The sequence below is a fragment of the Dysidea avara genome, chromosome 4 (genome assembly GCF_963678975.1).
Source record: "Dysidea avara chromosome 4, odDysAvar1.4, whole genome shotgun sequence".
Taxonomy (NCBI): domain Eukaryota; kingdom Metazoa; phylum Porifera; class Demospongiae; order Dictyoceratida; family Dysideidae; genus Dysidea; species Dysidea avara.
Window position 1 is genome coordinate 37,059,703 of NC_089275.1, and position 18,266 is coordinate 37,077,968.

General features: G+C 37.8%; 1 protein-coding gene across 1 annotated transcript in view; it reads right to left on the reverse strand.

The window, feature by feature from the left end:
• The window catches only part of LOC136254868 (serine/threonine-protein kinase A-Raf-like), a 66,854-nt gene that overhangs the window by 4,852 nt on the left and 43,736 nt on the right, over positions 1–18,266 (reverse strand). The window contains exon 16 of the mRNA XM_066047633.1: positions 16,678–16,786. Coding sequence (XP_065903705.1) covers positions 16,678–16,786 — 109 coding nt within the window. The remainder of the gene's footprint in view (positions 1–16,677; positions 16,787–18,266) is intronic.

Below are 18,266 nucleotides of genomic sequence, written 5' to 3' on the forward strand. Positions count from 1 at the left end.
ACATGTATACATGTGCAACTGGGACAAATCATGAAGAAACCAGCTGTGGAATGTAAGTTGTTTGGAGCGTATGTAAAGTTAGTTAGGATTCTGTTTTTTGTTCGGGTTGGTTTTTACAAAAGCTTGAGATTTTGTCGCTTGATAAATTCGTTGCAGTTACTGCTCCATAAACAAACAAAAAACAACAACATAGTCAACCTCCTTAGTTTATAGCAAATAAATATTTAGATATACGGTTACTAAGTAGTTCTGTGTATTGGATGGTTAGTAGTAATTTGTACCTGAGACACTTGGTGAGCTATATGGGTATTTGGTGATTTTATTGTGGCAAATGGCTGTTACTTTAATACCAAAGGCTTTACATTGATATTGTGATATTTAGTAATACCGTGACATTTTTTAAAGAAGGCAGACCTTTACTAGTATTCAATACTGCCTAGCTCTAATGTTTAGCCATCAATGGATTAAAGTCATAACCTGTATACTTGTCTAGCAAAGAGATCAATCCAATGCTATAATTTGAAGCTATTTTTATTTCAGCAACTATTGCAAGCATTGCTGATTATACTTATGCAAGACAGACAAGAATCATGGCTTGATGTGATGTGATGTGGGTAATTACTTTATAAATCTAAAATAAATACAGCATCTATACAATCACTACACATTATATAATAATCATGACTTTCAAACCACCACTTCGGAGCTATAAACACACTAGTATATTAAGATTTATATATTTAAAAATGAAGTAGGGATCCAAGTGATAAAAAGTAGTGAAACAAGAGATGAACAATGGTAGCTATTACAGCATAGCTCAGTGGGAAATCTCTACTTTGGCATGGTTGTGTTCAATGCCAAAGTAGGGATTTCCCACCGAGCTATGCTGTAATAGCTACCATTGTTCATCTCTTGTTTAACTACTTTTTATTGCTTGGATCCTTACTTCATTTATAATTTTTAATATACTAGTTTGTTTAGTTTTTTTGTTAACCCTTAAACCCACACGCGCCGATTTATTGGCGTTTTTTACAAAGCTCAAAATACGCACAATTATTATTACTAATGGATGAATGCGTGATGGCTTCTAAACCGGCAGTGTATGAAGCTTGCCTAATTACATTAGTCCAAAAACCACCTATCAATGGAAAGTACATTCATTGGGCTACTTAGACAGCGATGAATAACCATTGTAACAACATTCACTCACTTGTTATGACGAGATGAAGATCGATGTATGGTTTCCCCTACCTCGTGAACGCATGGTCTGGCAGTCATTTTTATGAATGTCTGACTCACGTGATCTTTATATGCCGTGATTCTCCAATGCGTGGCGAGTCTACTAGCGTTTATTTCAGCTCGATACAATGAACTGGGACGGAGTTATGATCCATTTTCTGGAGGTATGTAATGACATGCGTGTTTTAATTGCATACATGTTGTTTCTTGGTGAGTTTTGGCCCCATACATTTTTCGAAGGGTATATCCCTTGGTATCATTTTATTCCTTATTACATCACAAATATAGTGGCACAAATTACGTAGCCATAGAGTTATTAGTTCAACAGTTACAGCGTTTTGTTTGGTGCGTATGCGTTTTCAGTGCATTGTTACTAAAAATTACGTACGGGTTTAAGGGTTAAAGCATACAACTAGCTATAAACATGTGACTGTTCAATTAGGGTGACTGCTATGTTAGAGTATCTCAAGTCAGCCTGCAAAGATGTGTGCTTACACAAAAAGGGGTGTGGTCATCGTGGTTTCAATCGATTATTAGACTGGAGTATCTCAAATCAGCCTACCAACTTGAAGGTGTGTGGTCACAAATACAGCTAGCGTAAAAGGGGCGTGGCCATCGTAGTCTCGATCGATAGATTGATAATAGTAGAATAAAGAATGAGCGTGATCTTGTGACCTATCATGGAGTACCGATACCTCCGTACAGTAGCGTAGTGTAAGCGCCTTAAATAATTTTGTGGCGTTTATTATGAAAGTGTTGACATGGAAAATTAACGTCTCGATATGGTTCCGCTGGATGAAGAAGACAAGCAACCTGATTGAAGATAAAAGAAAAGACAAGGTGCACAGGACACACACTCGTCGGAACCCCAAAAGGCACATCCCACCGGTAAGTTTGTTGTTGTGGTGTAAAATGGTGACTGTGCGCTACTTCGTTTGGGCTCTAGGCTTGTGACTGTGGTCACGCAGTGAGACGAAATTTCGAGTTTTGACGATTTTTAAAATTCTATATCCGGCCACCAGTAAGTGTTTTCTTGTTTTTAACGCTACATATGATGTTAGATGGACTAACATTATTCCGCAAAGGTGATTTTCATTGCATAAGAAGTTTCTAAGCTGGTTTTTAAAGGTGGTATTTTTGGCGGCGTGTGTCACTTTTGATGCAAACCCTACTTAAATAAATCATCTTTCCCTATTAAGATTTTAGTTGAGTAATTATTGTTGGACTAAAATTGCTAATTAATTTTAGCTATTGTTAGTCCTTGGACACAGAAGTAGTAGTTTTTAATAGATTCTTTAATTTAGATGTTTTTACTAAAATTATTGGTAGAATAGTCAATGTACTAAAATAATAACATTTTAGCTAGTTTTAGTTAATGAACTAAAAACTAAAAATGGCACAAAAAACTTTTATTTTAACCGACTTTGATATAGAACAAATGCTATACTACAACAGTCATGGGAGCATGTACAAGACATAAGAAAGCTATACTATCCTCCAAGTTCCTCCAATATGCTATGACCAAACAAGGCTCCTACATATATTCATTACATGAATAGTTTCTATCCCAGAAAAATTAAGGAATGGAATGCACTACCACCAAATGCATAGGCGTAGCTAGTACCGTGGTTGGGGGGGACGGGGGATAGACAATGGTAAAGATAAAAATGATGGTTGAATAAGCAAAGCATGTGAGAAAGCCTGCTAAACTAGGCACTTAGGTAGGACCCTTACTGTTTTAGCAGGACCTTCCAAAAATTCAAAAAAGGACATTATTGTAACATTGCCAGAAATCTGCCAATCACATGTAGAATACATCATCACCAGTTTTATACTGAGGGTTGCCACTTGTGATTGTGGGTTTCAGAAATTAATTTAACATCACTGTGCAAGGACCACAGGTGTGTGTATGAATAGCTCACAAGAAAATTACCACATATAAAAATATATGACTTAGACCACAAAGGTAAATGTTAGGGTGAGCCTGAGCAAGCCCCATGTTAGTGAGAGAGCTGTAAGTCATCATGCATTAGGCGGAAATTTACTGCAATCAAATACGAAAAATTGTCAATCATTGTTCATTACATGGAAACTTCACGATTAAATATGAAAAACCTTACAAGTTCTTTAGTGTCACACAAGGACACAATGATATACAAAGTAGTGTCAGTCATTGTCAATGTCACGGATGAAATTAACAGCGTAGATTACTGGACTTTCTTATTTGTATTTGTCATTGTCACAGCGACTTTTCGAAAACTTGTAGTACAATGGATAGAGATTACTTCCTTTGAATGGATACCAGCTAAGAGGCTGCCAACACGTTTTTGGATCTTCGATAACAGTGGAAGCGCAAACACGCAATTCCAAAATAATGCGCACCTTCACAGTGATATTGCAGACTATTGCTGTTTACAATTGGATGATGACATTGACAGTATTAGTGACGATAGTGATGAAGAGCTACCAGACTACTGCTGCACACAATCGTAAAGCACAAAAGCAAGAATATCTGCAGATTGTTGCTGAACTGGATCGTTTAAGTTTTTCGTGTGAGTACCACATGGTGGAAATTGGCTGTCTTGGACACTTTCTTAATGGATGATACGTTACCAAAAGTATTGATACCACCGATACAATGCAATTCAAAGTGAGTGTCGATACTCGATATCAAAATGTTGTAGCTATCATTAATACAGGCGGTGGTATCTGCTAGACACATGCCTGGTGAAGTATTGAGTGTGTTGTAACGCTTCTGGCTTGTTCTATTGATGTTTTACTACCATTCTACATAGTACTAGCTTGCAGGAGTGATGTCAACTACATGCACTAAACAGGAAGTGTTTAGTGCAAATACTCCATATGTGCTTAACAAGCAACATGTGCTTAATAACTGTATGTGCCTAATAACCGGAGTTTATGGTAAAGTGCTTTTAAGGCTCATATTTATGTCTACTTGAGGCTTTGAAAAGAAATCTCCAAAAGTTTATACGCTGAAAATAATGCAAGAACTCAACTGAGATACTGAATAAATGTTAACTTCCTAATGAGACACTACATAATTACCAACCACATTGCATTGCTTTTTGAGGATTCATCTACAAAGGCTGCAGATAAGGCTAAACTGAAAGAGTATTTGACAAATAGACAGATGCCAAGTATCGTTATAGGTTGTGCACTATTTGTTGATTTGCTTACGTCGTGTTCAATTTTTTTCTAAGTGCATGCAAGAAGATGAATTAAATTTACTTGCCGTACTTACCTTCTTATCAAGGAAACTGACTCTAAAAGCCTTGAACAGTGGCCAGTTTATAATAGCACACTCCAAAACCTCACTGGTGAAGGTGGAGAAATGAATGTCTATCAACTTCAAAAGTTGAAAAACCTAACTGAAGTAAAAAGCATGTTTGAAAGAAATTATAAGCTTTACACTGTATGAAGATAAACTAACTGTATAACACAGCATATGGAATGGTCTGGTTTGCAGCTTTTCAGGGACGTCATTGAGATTCTTGCAACAAAAGGATTGCAAAAAAATTGTTGATGAAAATCAGGATGAAAGTGGTACCTTCACAACAGAGCCACAATGGCGGATACAGGATGGGGCATTTGGGGCAAATGCCCCCCCACCTTGTGGAGGAGCCATACTTCTGATTAAAATACTAAACTTTATGTCAGGCCAAGATCAGCTTATATATAACTCATGAAAATATGCACATTTTATTAGCATTTATTACAAACCAAAGTGAACCAAAGTCAAACTAGCTATGAAATTGTCACCCTGCACCTTCGTGTGTAATAAGCGCCTCTAAAATAATTATCGTGTTGCTGTTTTTAAGGCATTCGGAGCCTTTTAAACAGCTTTTAAGACTTCACAACCATCTGCAAAGGCCAAAATGTAAAATTCAACAGTAAGATACTACTAAGAGGTGTATTATATTTGATGTTTCAAAAATGCAGCAACTAGCTAACAAGAGCATCTGCAGCTGGCTCTCCCCAACCACCTCAGCACCTACAACTTGGCCTGTTTGTGCCCCTCCCCTTGCCAGGTCCTGGATTCGCCCCTGAGCCATGGTAATCAGTAACAAGACTATCTACAAGATTCCAACTATCATTAGAAAGTACAGGCATCAATGTGGATGTGATACTATCAGAATTTAAAGAGATGGTAGAATATGCCATTCAGTTGTTTCCTTATCCACTATGGATTATCAAGCAGTTTGTTGGCATCTCTTCCACTGTCCTTGTTCAAGTGAACGGAGGAACTGCTTAAGTTTAGTAGAGTTACTCTTTTCACTGCCAGCCTCCAATGGAAAGTTTGAAAGAACATTTTCACAGCTCAAAACTGAAAAGTGGTCACTTTTGAATAATCAACAATTAGATGACCTGCTAAGGTTGAATACAGATGTCATTTCACTAGTAAGTTTTGATGCTATCCCAGTATTGGTTTATGGTGGCAAGAAAAAAAAGCAGAGAATAAATCAGCACCTTATTAAAAAAAGGAAGAAAACCACTAACACTTCAAAACCTTGCTGTTGATGTAATAAATGTTGATACTGATAGTGATAATGATATTGAACAACTATCAGAATTTGAATGCGAGGCTGACAATGTATTTAAAATACTAATTAGACTTATGTAATAATTACAGAGCAAAATATAGTTGTAATTTTTAATTATATAGACATTTTGAACAATGATTAAGAGTTGTGATTACATATAAACCCATCAGTTCCCACACCTATTAATTTCCTGCAGGCATCGGTATCTAAAGATGGAAATCCTAAATCACGCAGTAACTTTTCTAGTGAAGCAAACGGTCCTTCGCCGGTAGCTGATGATGAATGATCCACTGTAAGGTGAGTCATTTTGCTATGTAGCTTTTCATCACTGTCATTAGTATCACAATATACTGCACATTTTCAACATTACTGCATCTGTCAACCCATCCAGAAAAGAAGTTGGCTTTAGTAAGCTCAATAGTTAATGACTAATGTTTGGATTGGGAAATAAAGTGACAAAACGTTTTACATGCAACATCATTGTCGTATCTACACTATGTAGAGTTTCTAATTGGCATAGTTCAGGATACTTAGTGAAAACTATCTTTTCATCAGCCACAAAGTATGCTGTATCAAACTTAGCCTCAAGTCTGCTATGTTCTTGTTCTCCGATCTTGGAAACGCTTCAGTGATAGAGCCTGGTAGTGTGACAAGTGACTGGCCCTTTGCTTGTGCTTGTCCCTTTGTTCTATCTTTATAGCATATATGTGCTGATCAGCATTAGCATGGTCTCTGATATTACTGGTCCTTATTGATTCAACACCTTCGATCCACTTTTGGCTAAAATGTTTTCTTCCGTTTATCCTAGCTTTGTGCTTAGCACAGATCCTACGTTTTAGCTTAGTTACAACCTTCTTTCCTTCAACCAACCTAGTATCACAATCAAGCCATGAACTAGTTTGATGACTACGATCTAACTCTGTCAACCATTTCTTATACAGTATGTGAAAAATGTCACCAGAACTGTCCCATAAATGCTTCATAATAACCACATGCCTACAAGATCAACTCAACGTACAACATGCTTTATATATTGAATTATTGATACACATGATTGTGGGATCGACATGTGTTACAATGTGGTCCAGCTACTCAGAATTGTGTGCTACATCTGGCAGCAGCTAAGAAGCTGCTTGTAATGTAAATGGAATAGCCTTTTTAATTGTCCAGAAAAGAGGCCAAACACCTTTACAAATACTCAAAAATGTACCATTATGTTTGGAAATTGGCAGGCGGCCGACTATTATTTTGAACTCTGCAAGATAGTAAACACATGGTTACAAATACACGAAAAAAATTGGAATTTTCAACTAGAGTAGGGACCATAGCACATCGATAAAAAGTACTGAAACAAGCTGGAGTAGTGCACGATATTAAATCACAGTAAAACAATAAGAAGTGTCATATCCCTACTGTGCTCAAGATACCATAACAGAAATGCACAGTAGGGACATAACACTTCTTATTGTTTTACTGTGATTTAATACCATGGACTACTCCAACTTGTTTCAGTACTTTTTATCGATGTGCTATGGTCCCTACTCTAGTTCAAAATTCCCAATTTTTCATGTACTTGTTTGTTAGCTTTTTTTGTAAATAATTTTATTATGACTGGTGAACCCACGCATATCACTTCTGAAATGGCGCCGCACGCCTCATCTATATCAATTATCGTCTGAAAAGTGAAGTATCCATTACGCTTTGTTGTCAGCTATGTTCAACCCGTTACACAGCATTTTGAATCAATAACTGTTTGGAAAGCACCTCTACAATCTACGCATACCAAAAGAAATGGTGCCACATGTCCCAATTTTATAATTATCGTCTGAAAAGTGAAGTATCCATTACACTTTGCTGTCGGCTATGTTCAACCCGTTACACAGCAATACGAATCAAGAACTGTTTGAAAAGCACCTCTGCAATCAAAATAGCCACTACGAAAAAATACAGACAATTTCCGTTTCGAAGGGAAGCCATCACGTGCTACCGCCAAATCGACACCTTTACCTGCCAGCAAAGATGAATGGGACACAAAGGAGGACACTGGTAAGTCCATGAAGAATGCATTGTACGTACTGCGGTATGCCAAAAGGCACCTGTCGGGCCGAAGCGACGTCGAACAGTGAAAAATCAAGCCCGTAGCCTTAGCCATTATCGAGTTACGCTTGTCTGAAGGCATCAGTCAGTCAGTCAGTCAGTCAGTCAGTCAGTCAGTCAGTCAGTCAGTCAGTCAGTCAGTCAGTCAGTCAGTCAGTCAGTCAGTCAGTCAGTCAGTCAGTCAGTCAGTCAGTCAGTCAGTCAGTCAGTCAGTCAGTCAGTCAGTCAGTCAGTCAGTCAGTAGAAAATTCCATCAAATAATATTTTTTTTAAATTCTGTAGCAACTTGTTGAAAGCATTTCAGGTAATCTGAAAGCTTGACTTTACCTAACCAATACTGCCTCATCGTCATCAGGGAAAATTGAGGCTGGTTTTTGGGTGGTGTTATTTCGTGGGCCACGTCTACTCCTTTGTGGTCCCTACTATACAGTTACTATCGTACTGTATAATACAAACCAGAGAGTTTGATCTAGTAAACATACTAAAAACTACTCTCTTTCCTATTATATAAATGTGAATGAGTGCTCTATTAGAGTATGTGACTGTTCTTTTAGAGTACTTCCTGCGTTTGGATTTAAGTTCCACAGTACACTTGGACACGCATGCACACCACACGTATGTGTTTGCACATGCATTCAGGCCCTTAACTGTGTTTCAGTAGGGACCTTCCAAAAATTTGGATAGTATTGAATATTAATAGTAGCACGCATTCATATAGCACACATTCATAATATCACCACTTTTATACTGAAGGTTATAACTTGTGATTGTGGGTTTCAAAATTGATTCAACATCACCACTGTCCAAAGGCTACAGGTGTGTGTATGAATAGCTCACAAGAAATATGAAAAACATGAAACTTTCACATGTAGATTTTAAGGTATTTGCATTAGAATTCAGTATTCTATTACTTTGGGACACTTGGAACAAAATGAAACCAGCCACTAATTATCATACGTGTGGTGCAAAAACATTGGTGGCAATACTCTGTGAAGTAACGTGTTGTCAGGAAAGGACAATCATTCTTGCCAAACCACAAGAGCACTACAACAAAATTATAATTTATTACTTTTGGTCATGGAGCATACTCGATCCATCAAATTATTTAATTTACTGAGAATCAGTAAGATTCAAGCACCACTGCCTACCACACACACATATTGACAATACAAGGGACAATGATTAAACAAGTGGAATGCACTCTTTTGCCCCGACACGCTGTTAATGTATAATGGTGGGACGAGTAACCTGATTCATCACTTAGAAGCCAAGTACTCAGTGGAATACAGCAAAGCAAAGAGGATGAAAAGGAAGAGGTGGATGGACCTACTATGAAGCAAATACTTTCAGAAGTTGGTCTGAGTGTGAAGAAGTGTTTGTCTGTCCATACCAAGGGAATAAACTCAGCTCTATCAGATTCCGTCGTGCTAGACCTTCACCAATTGCAGTTGTTGATGGTACTAGATTCAATCAATTACTGAACAGTGTCGTACCTGGCTACGTAATTCCATCAAGGACATTTGTGATGAATTGTTTAAAGTAGCGATATGTTGTTATGAAGCACAAGTTGCCAGAGTCCTTTCCTTTATGTGATAACTAGGCATTAACATCGGATATCTGGACAAGTTGTGCTACACAAGCTTATGTAACTATCACTGCCCACTACATTACTGAGGATTGGAAGATCCAGAGTTATGTACTCTGCACCTGTGAAATGTCTGAAAGGCACACTGGTATCAACATCGATACAAGGTTACTGGAAGTTGCTGAGACATGGAATATTGATGGTGAGCATGTGAGTGCTGTAGTGACAGACAATACATCAAATATGTCAGTAACTGAGGAAGCTCCACTACTTAACTTGTTTTCCATGTACCTTACAACTTGCTGTTAACAAGGGTTTGGATGCTACTGTATTGATCCAGTTGTCCTCACTTGGTAGGTAGTTAGTTAATCACTTTAAACACAGTATCATCAGCTAAAAAGTGGTTTTTCAACAGCCCATTAACCACAGGGTAAATCAATGAGCAAAAAATGATCTCAGTTTCACGAAGTGCAGTTGTAGCAAACTGCAGTGGCTAAAGCACTTTAACCATTTGCTCCATCAAGTCCCACTGCTCCTCTTTTAAATGCAAGTACTTATGTTGGCTCTATGTACCATGCTTATCATTAAAAACTGCATAAATTTCCCACCTCTGCTCAAGCAGTTGCTGAAACATTAAAAACATGAAATTCCAATGGGTAACAACGTCTTGTAGCAGCCAATAGTTGGGAAGGTTCATCTGCTCCTGCTTACGACTCAGTACAGTTGAGGATTCAACCTTAGAAATACAAAACAGATTTGATGTTGAAGATGCCATTGAACAGCAAGACGTAGCAGTTTTTGCCAGCATGCTAGACCTCAATATCATCAATTAAAGTTTTTGAGTGACCAAATGAAGGCAATAGCTCACTCTGCTTTTAGAGAATCAAAAGTTACTGCCAAAGATTGCCAGATAGTGGAAGAATTAAGTCAAACTACTTCATAAGAAGGTGTGTTACAGCCTCCTAAAAAGAAAAAAGAAGACTGTATTAAAATTTTTAATAGGAGAAGATGATGATGACAGTAGCCAAAGTAATAAGAGCTCATTAACAGAGGGATTAAATGATTTTTTAAGAATTCTGCTTTAAAATCACATGCTAATGTTTTACAATGGAGTCACAACAATGCTCAGTTACCTAAAGTGCTAAAAAAAAAGTATCTGCGAGTACCTGCCACATCTGTACCTGCTGAACAGGTGTTCTCTGTAGCAGGAGAAGTGATCAACAACAAGTGGTCTAGCTTAAAACCTGAAAACCTTGACATGCTGGTTTTCTTGAATAAAATTTTTCCTAGGCTTCTGCTACTAAGAACACCAGTTCAAGGGGTTTGATTTTATTTTTTGTGTGATTGTTATTTTAATGATTGTCTTTTAAGTTGGTTCATGACTTTTACATGTCCACCATGCATTAGACATCCACAGAACATAATATGCATACAGAAATGGTGATCAAATTTGCAATAACTTAGAAAAATGATACAACATTTACGTATTTTCAGAATTTTATTGACTGTTTTAACTCTTAGAAACATTCACATTACAGGGGGGGAGGGGTGTATTAGTAGTTTTTTTCATTCAAACACATAAACCCTTAATTCTAACGATCATTTAAGGTTACGGTAATGTAGTCAGACACTTTAGATCAAGTGACCTGAATATCCTGATTTCCCAATCAAGTGACCTGAATATCCTGATTTCCCAATCAATTTAATGCACAAAAAAGGAAAAGGCTATGTACTACGTCAAAATCATGAATAATCTACCAACACCCAGGAAGACATTTTAAGGGCTGCAATGATATAGCAGAACCTTTGCAAAAATTCATTCCCGGATGGATAGAGAATATTATGGCTATCTCATTGACTACCCTTGTTAACTTTCAATTAAATTTATAGAAGTACCAAAAACATTTAATTGTGGGTTTTAATTTTTTTGGAATTCCTAAAGGTACAGAAATAAACTGTGTGTCAAGAACAACTACTAAATATTTCAACTCTTAAATCCACCTATATTAATACTAGGCTGTACACAAGGCACCGTGACTTATGAATCATTCATCATACAGCTTCGTATACTAATCTCCTTGCAATGAAACAAGACCGTTCCACTTGGTGAATAGGCTGGTACAAGTAGGAAACAACACATTACAGGATCTTGAAACTACATCACAGTAACTATAAATCATGAGGAAAATTGTGGGCTTTTTGTCTGTTAATGTAGAGAAATCCACACAATGTAAATTTTTTACTTGCTCATTCAGGGTCTGCAGTAGATCTTTTACTTTTTGATCAATACTGTGTGTTACCATTCTCCATACAATGTAGTTGCCTAACAAAACTATTGCAGTAACACAATCATCAGTAACATTCGATTGTGGGATATAATTTAAGCACTAAATTACACAAACAACGACATAGACATCATATTCTTTCAAGCTGGACACTGCTAACATAAACAGTTTGTGGGTACTAGCATCTACTTACAGGACTGGACACCTGAACTGACAAGTTTATGATTTTTAAAGTGTTAAAGCAACGTAGCCTCTTTGTGTAGTTTTCAACAGTGTTCTGTCCATTACACAACCCCACAGATGAAAAATGATTTGTAAAGTTAGCCTACAATATTTGCAAAAATACAGATGGTTTCTAATGTGTAGGTGATATGAAGCCATGTTGCACTGTTGTGTATAAACATCTTGTAGTATGGTGCGTGAGCAAATCAAAGGCTGCCGCCAGTGTTACAAATCAGTTGTAAACCAGTTTACAAAGGGTAGGTAAAAACAGTGGACCCGGGGACCCATGGAAATCTAACTCTTCTTGGAACTTTTTACAGTTCACAGTATTCTATACTTGTACTAGATACCTCTGCAAGCAGTCGTGCATGGCCAATACACCCTCGCGACGTCTCGCACGATGTTTACACCAATTAGAAACTATAAGCACCTCTGAAAAAGTGTCTGAAGCTGACTGGATTAATTAATTACAGGTCACTCGCTATTTTCCGTATTTGTTTGCACAATGTTTCTAAACTTTAGTAGCTAGGTGACATAATAGACTAGCATGCTCATTGTGCAGAAGGCGAACAATTATCAGCTACGCCAAGCTAAGCAAGTTCCAGCAGCTCTTTATACGTCATGGTACATTTGCACAATGTTCCTGAACTACTCTAGTAGCTAGGTGGCATAATAGACTAGTATCATATAGTGCTTACTGTGCAGCAGGCAGTGGTCTATAAATGCAGTCAGCTTCAGTCACTTTTTAGAGGCGCTTATAATTTCTAATTGGTGTAAACATCGTGCGAGACGCCACGAGGGGAGAAAAAGTGGATTGACCATGCAAGACTACTTGCAAAAGGTACTTAGTACAAGTATAGAATATTGTGGAATGTATAAAATTCCAAGCAGAGTTGGATTTCTGTGGGTCCCCGTGTCCTTGGTCCCTGGGTCCACTGTTTTTACCTACCCGTTTACAAACAATTGTAGCATGGCTAAGTACCTCCTTTCGGCCACACAGTCTGGCCATTAATTAGTTCAAAGACTTCATACACCAGACCAACACAGGAAGTCACAATGCAAGGCTAATAATGTCAAGGACTGACAAGGAGGTAAATTGCTCTGGAACGAACAACACTGCACTCGTCTGAATGAATGGGAAGCAGTACAACCGCTGGGCTGAGCCCGGTAATCTACCACACGCTCGTTCGCCAATAAATTAAGCTAACCAAGACTATTATAGTGCTGCACCACTCAGCAATGAATATCAGACACTTCAGCTACACCTGTCTAAATGATGCGGAAGCTGTACAATGGTAGGAGTGATTGGCATCGATGATGGCACCTCGCACTCGCGCATAACATAACAAATGCGCTACCAATGAATAAACTAGCTACAATGAATTAACTAACCATCAAGACAGTAATTAGTGAGTAAAATCGTTCCTTGTACACAGCGCTCAGCGGTAAAGTTCGGCGGTATTGGAAAAATTATACCCGGTTTCGATAGTAATAATGTATCACGATATACCGGTACATCACATAAACTGTATAATTCTACACACATACATGATATGCCTGTAATCTGCACACCCACAGGCCTGCATGGTATCACAAGTAACACTGTATAATGATTAGTGATATAAAAGTTAAAAATTATAGTATAATTTAATGACAGTTGTAAAAGTTATAAGTTGATCATGACAGTTGTAAAAAAGTTGTGATGAGTTCTTATAGTAGTTCATGTAGATGATAGGTAGGTATAGTCAACATCTAGTGAAGGTTTCTGTTCAAAAAAAAACCAACATGTTTACCTTCTCTGGTTTCAAAAGAGTTCGCTTTTTAGAAACTATGTTGCCGGAACAACTAAAGATTCTCTCTGAAGGTGAGCTGTTAGCACACACACTGAGGTACTTCTGTGCCAGTTTAGCCATGGTGGGAAGTATTACCATGTGAACCTTCCACCATTGCAGAGGATCCATTTCAGCATCTAACATTGGTAACTTTAGATAATCTTCGATTTCCTTTTTTATTTTCTGATCTGGAGTTTGAGGAGTACTGGATGATGATTGTAGTTCAACTGTCTCCTTGAGCCAACTTGAGAGCTTACGTTTCTTGATACTAGGGCCAGATACCGCAGATGATGACTGGGAACTAGAAGTTGGTTCAGAAACTCCCTCTTGATCTTAATCATTTCTGTGCCTTCTCTAGCCAAACGACCCTTTACTAAAGCAAGATCAACTTCATTTTCAATGTACACTCCTTGAATCTTGGATCAAGGTAAGTGCAGACATTCAACAGCTCGTCAACATCATTATCATCGTACTTGTTCAGTAGGTAATCCAAAACCCTTTGTTTAAATGAGTTGGTTAAATTAGCATCACCTTCACAGACTTTAAGCACTTTAGATTTCAAAACGTGTAATACAGGTTTGATCGAAGACACTAACTTTTTGTTCACCTGACAACATGTCTGTGAAATCATCTAATTGCCCTAGTGCAGCCTTCATCGACTCCAATACTTCTAGATCCTGCCAAGTTGGAATAAGGTGAGCATTCTTACGATCAACTACTAAAACTTGTCGAATGCAAGCTTCTTGCTCAAGAATACGATCAATCATTTTGATCAAACTTCCCCAACGAGTAGGACAGTCTGTTACCAAAGAATGCTGGGGCAAACCAAGATCATTTTGGGCTTTTGTCAAGTCTCGCTTTTTTTTCCAACTGTGGGAAAATGCAGACACTAGCTTTCTACATAGTCCCAAGCAACGTTGAACTCTGGACTCATCTTTTATAGAATTAACAACAGCCAGGTGTAGGTTGTGGCCAAAGCACGATAATTGTGTCCACATAAGCCTTACAGTTGTGGCACATAGTATATTGCTGCCATTGTCTGTTGTTATACAAACTTGTCGGCCTACTTCTAACTTCCACTGAGCTAGTGTTTCTGTTAGAACTTCACTGAGATTATCAGCATTGTGGTCTTTAGGAACAAACAGTATTTGAAGGCATCGACTCTGTAGCGTCCAATCATTCGTTATGAAATGCACGGTATAGCTCAAATATGGTTCCATCGTTGAGCTGGACCACATATCTGTGGTGGAAGAAAAGTAATAGGCACTTTGAACTTCCACAGCTACTGTTTCCCTTGTTTTTTCGTACAGTGCTGGAATTGCTACACTGGAAAAATATTTAGCTGAAGGTATTTCATACTTTGAATCCAGGGTATAAGTGAGACGACGAAACCCTTCTTTCTCGACTGTATAAATCGGAAGCATGTCCTTACTGATGCAGTAAGTTATTGAATCTGTTATTTCTCGCCATCGCCTTGTAGTCCTTTCATACTTTTGTGTTTTGGTAAATAACTCAGGGAGCGTAGCTTGGCTGGCATTGGTAGATGACGAAGATGCGGTGGACAATTCTTTCGCTTTCTCCCTTTGGGCTTGTAACACTAGAGTGTACTTCGACGGGTGGTGAGTCCTTAAGTGTGAAAGCAAATTTGATATATTTCCTCCACTTGCTCACACGTTGCCGTTACACTGGCGACACACCGCCACACCATCATCAATAATCTTCCCTTCGCTATCTGCACAGAGGCCGAAATAATCCTAAACGGGTGACACAACTTTCTTCTTTGGCACGATTGCACATGACGAGTCGGCCATGTTTGTTCAATAAAAACTGCTTGACAATAACTCACGTGATATTATTAAACGCATGCGCGATATTTCGACATTCTAGTAAACACTACCGGTGTGCAACTGATATCGAAATCAAATAAATATACCGGTATACCGTTGAAGCATACTCAGCGGTAGCCAATATTAGCCTTGCGGTCTTGCTCCTTCCGTGTTACAAATGGGTGCCTTTGATCTGCGCACGCCCCATACCACAAATCAGTTAGAACACACCCATTCGGTTTGTATCTGATTTGTAAACACGACACCCGAGGGCCGCACTCGGGTGTCATGTTTACAAATCAGATACAAACCTCATGGGTGTGTTACAACTATTACTTGTAGTATCAGTAGGACACAGAGGAGGACAAAGGTAAGTCCATGATACATACATTGTACATACTGAGGGTAACTGTTGGGCTGAAGTGATATCTAACGGTGAAAAAATCAATCCTGTAGCATAAGCCATTATTGAGTTATGCTAGTTAGTCAGTCAATCAGTTAGAAAATTCAACTAATTTTAGTTTGTAGAAACTCTTTAGAAGTGATATGGGTCTCACGCCGAAGACAATTTGGGTTTGGACAAACTTTACTAACTAGAAACCACTTCAAAATACACTATACATGTCTAAAATACACAATAACATCTTGTACTGTAGAATAGTATAATAGTGAACAAGACGTGTTTGTTTCATTAATCATATTAAGATAAAACACCTTTTTCTTACACATACATGAAACATTCCACTCCATCTGAATTTATGGCATACACAATACCGTAAAGTCGGGTTGTTAAGCGCACATGTCTATTGCATGTACTAAGTACTCAAAGAGTGGTCTCAAGATGAAAAATAGCACTCAGCTTTGCCTCGTGCTATATTTGTCCCTCGCCCACTTTTTTCATGCTATATTTCCTGTATAGCACTCGTAGCAGTGCTTTATCTTATACACATATAATATATACATTACATAAACACAAGTTGACCACTAAACTCATACACATGCTCACTGATACGGACACTGCTAACTTACCAAACCATTTCCCTTTAAAAACTGTTCCGAATGATCCTGACCCAATTTTATCACCAATCTCCAGCTCTGACCTGTTAATTTCCCAAGTGTTCCCTGAGTCTCTTGTATTCTGTATCACAAGGAAGGGTGGAATAAATATGTGATTGTGGTCATGTATGAGGGTAAAAATATACACTAAAAGGTATATACAAAATGACAAGACAGTATACAAGAAAAAAAATGCTCTTAGATTATCTTTTAGGAAAATTATATCTCATATGTTTATATGGCTATCTGACCTGCTTTGGGTAATTAGTACCAAATATATACTCGACATATCCTCATCACGTACACTGTTTAAACACATGGCCAATTGAACTGGTCACTACTCAAAGGCAGTGATTAATGCAACAAGACATCTTGCCACAATTCAACTAGATGACTACTACCTGGAATTCTGAATTGTAATTGACACTATCAGGGACTGCAGTAACATAGCAGAACTTTCCCAAAAAATTTATTGCCAGTATTATGGGAGGATCATGTTTTAAAACTTATCTTCTGAATTTATAGAACTACTAACAACATATAATTGTGGGTTTTAGTTTTTCACTAAAACTTCCACAATTTTTACACATCACCTACCAACCCTTACAACAATACTATCAGGAGCTCATCAAATCCTATGGACAAGGGAACATGTAACTCCGTACACTACCAATACTACGGGCGAAATTCAAACATGGCGTCCAGTGTTACTATGCATATAATTGGTTACATCATTCTTACGCACAACAAGGATACACTGAATGGGCTGCTATTCATTAATCTTATGTATAAAAGCTGCATTGATAGGAAGATCGTCGAGTTGAAGGTAAAGCTTGGAATAGTCAAGCCGAGTAATTTTGCATGATTATCGACTGTAGAAAGATTGCCCTGTTAAGCCTGCACTACTATTCCTCCGTCGTGCCATTGAACTTGGTTTCCATAGCTTCACTTCAAAAATGTGATGTATTTGTGCATGCACCTTCGCATAATATCCTAATTAGGAAATTTTTAAAGTTACTTATTATAGTACATGGTAGCCATGTTTGAATATCGCTGTTTACTGAGTTACATGCTCCCTTGTCTGTAGGATATTCGATGTGCTCCTGGTAGTATATAGAAGTGTTTGTGAAGATATTTTATTTAAATAGACAACAACTAAGTGTCCACAGGACACCAAAATGTCCCAATACAAACACCACTGGTGATGATGATGTCAGCATTGGGACATTTTAATGTTTAGCAAATAATTCAGTTTTTACAGTGTGATATTTTATTTACAAGGATTTCAACATGTAATTACTATAAAAGTACAGTCTGGTTGAAACTGGTAACTACCGTTTTTACTGTTCTATCAGGTACACAACATACTATGGACTAGAGCTGGGTGATAGTGAAATGATCACAAGACGATTGGTAGTAATGGAACTATTGTGATAACAATATGTATCACGATAGTACTTGAAGGACAGGTAGTTACATGATAACACACTGTAAAGTGATCAGCTGTACTGATCCTTTCTTGAGAATATGGTACACCAATAGAAGTGTTTAGTAGTAATTAA